Raw genomic sequence first — 9,402 nt, forward strand, 5'->3', positions numbered from 1 at the left:
GATACAATTTATCTTCAACTTTTTCGGCGATTTCTGGCTCCCTCCAGATATCTATTAAATCACATTCCTGCGCATACGTCCAGAGATGGCGTTTCTTTACTGACTTTTCGGCCATCATTTGCAATATAAAAATTATAGTACACAGATCAGGGAGACTGCGTCAATTCTTAATGGTGTTTATGATAGTAACTAAAAAATGCGCTAACCAGCAAGCATGGAAGGTCACTTTGCTTCAATTTGATTGGTGTATTCGTGACCGTTGGCCACCCTCTGTTTAATGTTTACTGGCTTTAGGCTGGATTAAGAAGTTAGTCGACATAAATTTACTCGACGAGCTTAGTCGAGTTGTGGCCTTCATCTCGCCATACTTGAGCGGTCATACTCAAACTTATGGCGAGATCTTCTAGCTCATCCACTAAAATTATCTCGCCATAGTTGGATATGAACAGGGCTATGCAAAAACAAAACAGCACACATTTCCTGATAACTGAATGCCCATGTGGATAATGTATTAGGATATTACAGTAAAGCAGTATGGGGCAGAGACACACGCTTCCGCTAGGATCTTAGCTTTTTTTTAATGCAGTAAAAAATTATGAGGATTGGGTGTGTGCTTATACATAACAGTGTGATGAATTACATTCACATTATCAGTTCATTATGCAATATGCTTGGCTCATTAGGTCAATGAATATTGCGAATAAATTATGGAATAGTAAACTTAGCACTATTATTATTCTATGTGATCATATTGTTACTTTTGCTTTACTTGCGGTACTGTTTATTATATTTAACTAGTACGGCTCACCATTATTATTCTTCGGGAATTGTTTAGATTGATCAACTATATAATATAAAGCTATGTCCACACTATCAAATTTTCTTTGACAAAAAACTGTTGTATGCCCATATATAGCCATGATGGACCTAAATATGGTCGTGATGTGATGTCATCATCACCATATTTAGACATGGCGCTTATCTTTGTCCAATGAAATGTGATAGTCTGGACAGGGCTTTAGATGAACTGCAGCACACTTGTCAGAAATATTTGATACTCTTCCAAAGTTCAGAATTTTTATTTGGAATGTGGAATAAAAATTGTAGCTTGCTATATACTGTGCTTGGTTGCTATCTCAGCACACACTATTTTCTAGTGGGGGCCTTATGTTTTGAGTTAGGCAGTAAACTTGGACACGGTCCCCTTTAGCATGGCCCAAAAAGTGTACTATTGAAGCTTGTAATATGCTTACCTATTAAAACACAAATAGAGAGCAACGATGGAATAGAATCGTCAATAAAGGTAAGGATCTCGACGGCGGTTCAGCACACACGCAGGGCTACCTCTACTTTAGCTGACTTAGCTAAGCTGCTTCCTCACAGTTTATATTTATTATGTTTTAAAATGCAAGAATATATTTAATAGGTAGTGATGACCAATCGTAAATCAGTTTCTGTTTTTACAGTACACTTTGAGTTTGTGCATACTAACCTAACTACCTTCGCGAGGCAATAGATGTTGGAGGCAACCCTAACTTAAAAAAGATAACATTCCTGGGAGCTTACAAATGCATAAGAAAATGGATTGGTCAATGAACGGTGTAACAATAGCAAATTTCTATTTTAAGTTCCACCAATTTTGACATCTTTCATTGTTTGTAATGCTTATCATCTTTAAAATTAAGAAATATTAATTAAGTGAGAAAAATTTGTTTTAAAATCTTTTTTTCAAACTCTTTTGACAGTAAGTGATGAAGAACTCAAACGCCTCAGAGATGCGTTCAAGCGTTACTCACTTCCCTCCGGTTTCATGAGTCGACCTGTATTTGTGAAAGATGTACTAGGAGACTGCGTTCCACTGAAACTTGGAGAGGTAAGTTCAGCCAAAAAGCGAAACATGTTTAAAGCCAATAAAATATAAACATGATTCTTGTTTTTGTTTCTAAATCTTTTTAAACTGTGTTCTTTTTGTTATTCTTTCAATCGTGCATCCACCTTCTTAATTCTCCTTGCCTTTCCAGTGGCAGCCAACAAAGTGTAAAGTAATTCAAATAAGGAATTAAAATTTCTATGACTAGTAAGCTGTGGGAAAGGAGAAAATATCCCAGAGTAATAGACAAATTCTTTTTTTGATTGATTTGCAGAAACAAACAATAAATAAATACACTTAATAAACATTTTTTTTTTTGTATTTTGCCAGAATTATTCTAATTGCTCATAAACAGGTACATAAGAAAATGAATTTGTTGAAACTGGGTAGAATTTGAAAGTGGGTATTCATAATATTAAGTTCTTTACTCAATAACAAACAACTTTATTGTTGTGGAAGATGTTTAAGGATTAAATATTTTGTATTGAATTCAGTCCTATTGAAATTTTTAGTGTCTGTTGCTCTGGTAGAGTTCTTAAGAGAAGTCCAACATATTTTACTATTATTTAAACTTTACTTCATGCTCAATTTATTTTTTTACAATACAGTAAAAATGTATGAATTTAACTGCCTTCTTTGGTACAAAAAAAATGAAAGAGAGATCAATGATTAACATTTTGTTAAAAATGAAGTGTTTGTTTTACAACTAAATCAACAATAACACTTCACCATTCTGTTTTAGAATTGCATTGTTCACCGAATTCTACAGATCGATCAGTCCTTGTTTCGATAATGCAAATATAAAATAACATTTTATTTCTTGCCTTTCACTCTACAGCATATCCTGCCGCATTGGAAATTAGAAATTAAAAAAAAAATGTTTGTTTTCATCCTGCATGAAACTGCCATGATGTGAAATGTTGAAATAATTTTTTTCTTAGCAAATCTATACTGCTCTGCTACTGTAGTTGCTAGTGATGGCCACTCTTTACCTAAAACTGTCATAGTTTTTTATTTGTGTAAAATTTTATAATTAGTATCTCACCCTGAAGATCTTTCCAAAATAAAGTTTGCTAAATATTGTACAAATAAATTCTTGCCTTTAATAGTTAAAAAAAGGAAAATATTCAGTAACTGTAAAATCAAGTAAGATCGTAAATGCCTCTTGATTAAGCATCGCCCTCAAATAAGCACTACACCAAATATAATTTTTTTTTTTTTTGCTAAGCGTGTCTGTTAAGTAATCAATGTTGTGCGTATTAAAAGTGTATTTGAATAAATTGAGTTATCATTTCCCAATGTACATTGAGCTTGTATCATTGGGTCATGTAAACAGCAAATTCCTCATAGACTAAATAATTAATACTTAACAATTCAGATTGATTGCAACACATTACCATTTCAAGGTAGATATGGTAACATAGGAAACAACATATCAAATTAGCCAGCTTTTGTGCAGGTACCACACTGGAATCTTTTAAATGCACTGTGGTGTTTATTTGATTATTTGTGGTACATACAGTAAATATTCTTTTATTGATTTTTTATCATACAGAAGCCTAGCCTAGCCTGGCCTGGCCTAGCCTAGACTAGCCCACTTATTAATTACTTGAAATGGAAGAAACTTTTAACTTTAAAATAGTATTCCAAATTTTCTTAGTTTAGGTATCATTGAAAATATAATCAATTCATATGGAAGGATACATGGCAGTAAATCCAAAACATGTTTTATTAATATTTGGAATGAAAGTAATTTTTAAATTTCAAATATTATTCCAAATTTTCTCAGTTCACTATGATAAACAATAATAAATTCATACTCAGCATAGCCAAGTAGTCCCGGATTCTCTTCTCATGGTCACACAACATTATGAAAATTTGACAACATGAGAATAATCTTTAATTGGAAATTGGATTATGTCTTTTTGTAGGACAAGTAATTATTAGTTCAGTGTGATTATTTGGCAACTCCACAACACCTTGTCTGGTACATTACTAGGTGTTATAAGGCACATGTGAGCATAACAATCAATATGACAGTAGAATTGGCATCTTTTCACAAACCTCTATCAATTTCCTGATCCTCTGTACTGTAGGTTATTGTACTTTGGGTATTTATCAGTTAGTATTTGTGATTATTAGTCTTCTATCGTTAGATTTGATGTTTGACGCTACAACGCCTACACTCGCATCTTCTATCCAGATGGCATATCTTTACTCAATAATTGAAATTAAAAGTATTTACAGATTTGACATATATTCTAGGCGTTGGAATGTCGAAACACTAAAAGAAAAAGCTGTATTGTTGTTTTTTTTTCAGAACTACAATTCAGTATGGCATTCAAATGCATAGCCTTTTTACTTTCACTTTAAAATTTTTGTTGGGCCACAGAGAGGAAAATTTGTAAACAAATTTTGAGACACGAATTTTAATTTGACGCGATGTCAATTCTACGTTTGAAGTCCCCACAAATGGAACACTCCTTTATGAAAGGTCCAGACGTGAATGGTCCAGACATAGAACTTCCAGTGGGGCTAAGCTGATGAAGCTTAGGATGGAACAGTTTTACTTTTACACTAGACTTGACTACTGTATATTCATAGAGCGCAATAACTGAATTGCTGGATCAATAATTTTTAGTCTGACGACATCGTCCGATGAGGGGAGGTCCATGCTTGTCCGACAGGAAATATTCCTGACTGACCTCAAGCTAGTGCCACTACTAAACGTCAATAATGGCGTAATCTTGAAAACTTTCAGTTCATAGGCATTGTATTGTTATTCGTATCCATTTAAGATAAAATACTGTACAACTTTTCTTTGTGATATTGTTGATGTTAATATTTGAAAATTCCTCAAAAATTCAATTCACATTACTACATGAATATTAAAAGATTGTAATAATGCAGTTTTCACTGATTTTTTTTATTGATTTTTTATTAAGAAAGATAAATCTATTATTTTTAATGAGCACTTCTTAAATTTGCCATTTTGTAATTTCAATTTCATAGTCATAGGAATAAATTTAATACTGTAAATATTAAAATTCTGAATTTTATTCTCCAAAGTTGGTTACCTCAATAAATATCCTGAATACAAATTTGTATTTAAAAGAAAAAGGTAAATAAAAATAGTAATTTTTTACCATTCAATTTCCAATTTTTTGGTTTGGGGGGAAAAAAAATTTTTACAAATTTTTATAATATTTTTTGTTTGATCTCTTTTCATCCTATATTTAAAACACAACAAATATGTAGGCTTACATATCCTGATACAAAGTTACTAATTGGTTGTACAGTATTAGGAATTTTAAAGTTCATTACATTTATTCAGCAAAAAAAAAGCATTAACAAATCAATAGCTAGAAGCTGAGTCTATTACATTGCTTACTGTAGTATGATAATATGGAAGGCCTTATGGGTATTAATGCCAACAGAATTAAAATGAATCAGTATGATAAGCCATAGCCTTATGGAGCCAAAATTAGGTTAAAGTTCAAAGAATTTATAAAGACCAGCACTAGTATATTATATAGTAATGCATTTTTGCTTATGAATAGCTATGAATTTTAAAACAGGCTATGAACATTACATTTAGATGGTATCAGTATATGGGAATTTAATGCAATGTACAATAATAACACTGTGGCATTTAATACTGTATGCAATGTATGGGCATTTAATCATCTATCATTACAATTATATTTCATTGACAATAACATGCTGTAACTGCCAATGAAATAGAATATCAAAGATGAAACTTTTATATATAATTAGTTTAGTCGCAAAAAATAGTCTTCATTCATCTCTTCTTCAATTCTATATAATGGGAAATATTCCAATCAGTGATTGTAAAAACTTTATAAATATATTTCTTTGGGTATTTCTGTAATTTGCCATATATTTAATCCTAATGCCATTTGATGTCTCACATTTTTTATTTATTTTTTGTAATCCTGCCTGTCTGTAATTCTTCATAGTATTTGTGTATTTTACTTTTATGTAAGTCTAGGTATAAGGCCATTATGTCTCATTAATTCCATATGCCATACCTAAAAGTGAAAGCCTAACTGATACTCTATCCCATATTTTTTTACCTTTTTCCATAGTTCATACTTTTTAAGCGCTGTAAGACTCCTGTTAAAGAGTGCTATACTGTATAAATGCTAAAATGTTAATAATATTGTTATTATTATTGTTATTATTGTATGTTTGCACTGAAGAGGCTTAACAGACTCAGTAATAACATGAGAATATTATTATTATTATTAATATTATTATTATTGTTGTCTACTTCGTGAATACTTACCTGGATAAACCGAATAATTGCCTATTCTTTCTCACACAAGAAACACCCCTCGAAAAATAATAGAACAGTCGACTCCTGGCACCAAGTACAAGCGGCCCTGCAACCATGCAACTTCCTCATTCTTTTTTGATCTTACGAAATAGAAGCACCTCGATTATGGTTTCATTACTTTTATTATTATATAATTATTATTTAAGGATATATTTTTTTTATTCATTTTAAACTCATTTGCCAAAGATTGCCAGTGGTGAACTTAGTAATAATATGTTGTAATCCCATTCACAAGACGACAATTATTATTATTATTATTATTATTATTATTTTAAAAAACCAGTAGGTCCATTGATAAGTTTATGATAACTTAGTATAAAACATATTCCAAATAAAGTAAGACTAGCCATTTTGATTCAATATTTCGATCTCTTATTAGATCATCATCAGGAATGAATATAGATTCCAACATTACAAACATATATTCCAGAGGTGTTACAGAAAATTAACCAATGAGAAACAGTCAATAATGTAGCCTATAAGATTCAGAATTAAGTGTTGGTTATACATAATCATACAATAAAGTATCAATAAGCAAGCTTAATGATGTGATGAAATAAACAACTGAAAGTGAGAACTACGTAAACAATGATAGTTCTTTGGATACTTTCAGTCCATTGTTAAGTAATGGGTTGAAATGTCTAATAGTCAAAGCCTCAAAGTCAAACAATAAATGTGACCAGTTACTAGAACTGTCAATAATCCTAATGCTATGAAAAATCAACCCTAACGAATTACATGGTTTATAATCATCATTAATATCTGGTAAATTGTGTAAGTCAAGTATGTAATTAAATGCATCACAAGATTTAACATGGTCAAAGATCACGCTATTAGGTCCAGATGAATGTTCTTTGAACCTACTAATTAAACATCTGTCTGTTTTGCCTATGTACTCACTAAACTGCAACCAGGACATTTAAAGTGGTATACAACTGAACTTCGGTATTCTTTAGGGGTGTGATCTTTGGTTGAAATAAAATAACTAATTTTCTTATACTGCCATAATGTTATAAACTTTACATTTTTATCAAGATTTCTTTTGATTTTCTTGACTGTTTCTCATTTGTTAATTTTCTGTAACACCTCTGGAATATATGTTTGTAATGTTGGAATCTTTATTCATTCCTGATGATGATCTAATAAAAGATCGAATATTAAATCAAAATGATTAGTCTTACTTTATTTGGAGTATGTTTTATACTAAATTATTATTATTATTATTAAGATATATTTTTTTATATTTATTTTAAGCTCATTTGCCAAAGATTGCCAGTGGTGAACATAAATATAATATGTTGTAATCCCATACACAAGACAAGCAAATACATTAAATAGTATGAAACAATTCTAAAGAAAGTGATACAAACTATTGTTAATTCTGTATTTCAAACTTCATTTGTTTCATATTCAAGAATGAATAACAGAAGAGTAGTGTGTGTATATGATGCCTGCCTGTCAATAATTACCACATCAGCCGCAGGTTACACACTTCAAGACTGATATATCAATGGAAATCAACACTTCACTCTGTAGTAGAATACTTTATATTTTCTACAGTAGCATACAGAATAATTTGAAACTATAGAGCTAGTTGTTAAAATTCACCAACTTGAGCCATTAAATTATATCACAAATTCAAAGAGACAGGGAACAGGAATAGGAGTATCAATGTTGAGGAAACAATACAGAATATCTTGGAACATTGACAACAATTATTGTACTTTATCGGATGCGAATAAAAAATAATGAGAAGTTAAAAAAAATGGGAGATAGGGGAGTAACTCGTAAGAGGAGTTTGTGGTAAAAAGAAGGTTTTATACTGTAGGCCTGTAATCTAGCTCTTCCATTTTAATCAGGACAAATTTAACTCTTGATATAACTTTAATAAATCAATTTAAAATAAAAAAATGTGAAAATAAATATGGTACTGTAGGTGAGTGAATTTGATATCACTTACTATAAACTGACATTATGAAATAGAATAATGAAAACATGTTTTGCTTCTTAGTGACTATTAATATTAATGTTTTTTAATGTTCTCAAATCAGTTTTTTTTTTTTTCGTTTGATGAAATGTAAATTCACATTATTTTAATGGTTAGCACTATAGCAGGTACATACATATCATCATAATTTTTTAGCCTATTAATGCATTATACTGTAGGTCATACCACAAACCGACAGTACCTACTGTAAGTTCCTTGGTAGTTCTATGTTTTTGTTTTGTGTAACATCAGCCCATGGAGACCATGTGCTATACAAATCCCAAACCATCACCATTACCATATATAATTATGAATTACCTTATTAATAAATCAAATATGATTTGGTTGGTAAATTTGTAAATGGAGCAGATCCTAAAAACATGAAGTATGAATGTGCTTATACAGTAGAACTAGTATTGTTAAAACTCAATTAAATATAATGCTAAGCATACACTCATAGAGTAAAACAACTGACCAGCTTATGGATATGGAAAAACACAGTATCTTAATCACATAATGGAGCTTTAATATTTAACAATGTGTGTAGAGTGTGACACTTGCAGAAAAAAACTAGTTAATATAAACCTGGCTTTAGTAAATTTAATATTCTTTTTTTTTTCTCTCTCTCTTGGTGTCCTGTTGTTCTTTTAAATGTTAATTTCAAATACTTCAGTACTTCATGAATACTTACCTGGATAAGCCAACTAATTGCCTATTCTCCCTCTCAAGAGAACACCCCTCGAAAAATTATAGAACAGGCCACTCTTGGCACTAAGCACAAGGAACCCCGCAACCATGCATCTTCCTCATTCTTTTTCGAAAGATCGTTGAATTAACAAGTCCTCGATTAAGGGTTTAAGGGGTATCAATCTATAAGATTTCGATCTTTGAATTAATCTTTCTATTCAGTAAATCCCACTACAAAAAACAGTATTGTCTTGCATTTGTCCTCTTACAGTACCGGACAGTTTTATTGCAAAAATTCAACGCATTCAACCCGTTGCGTTTTCGTTGACAACGCGTTGGCGTTTTCGTTGGCGTTGTCGTTGAAACTGTTGACATCGTTGAGAGCTCAGAAATAGTTTATTCTGAATTCAAAGCAAAGCGTTGAATTAACAGTTACTGATTAAACACATGTACAAAACAGACGTTTGTTTATTACGAACTAACATCGTAGTAAAGAAA

General features: G+C 31.2%; 1 protein-coding gene across 1 annotated transcript in view; it reads left to right on the plus strand.

Moving 5' to 3' along the window:
• The window catches only part of LOC117109024 (ubiquitin carboxyl-terminal hydrolase 32-like), a gene marked incomplete at its 3' end in the record, with an annotated part of 57,640 nt that overhangs the window by 4,332 nt on the left and 43,906 nt on the right, over positions 1–9,402 (plus strand). Inside the window, exon 2 of the mRNA XM_033251251.1 lies at positions 1,746–1,873. Within this exon, the coding sequence (XP_033107142.1) occupies positions 1,746–1,873 (128 nt within the window). The remainder of the gene's footprint in view (positions 1–1,745; positions 1,874–9,402) is intronic.

This window comes from Anneissia japonica, unplaced genomic scaffold, assembly GCF_011630105.1.
Source record: "Anneissia japonica isolate Jap-2015-1 unplaced genomic scaffold, ASM1163010v1 scaffold287959_len62012_cov214, whole genome shotgun sequence".
In the NCBI taxonomy this organism is placed as follows: Eukaryota; Metazoa; Echinodermata; class Crinoidea; order Comatulida; family Comatulidae; genus Anneissia; species Anneissia japonica.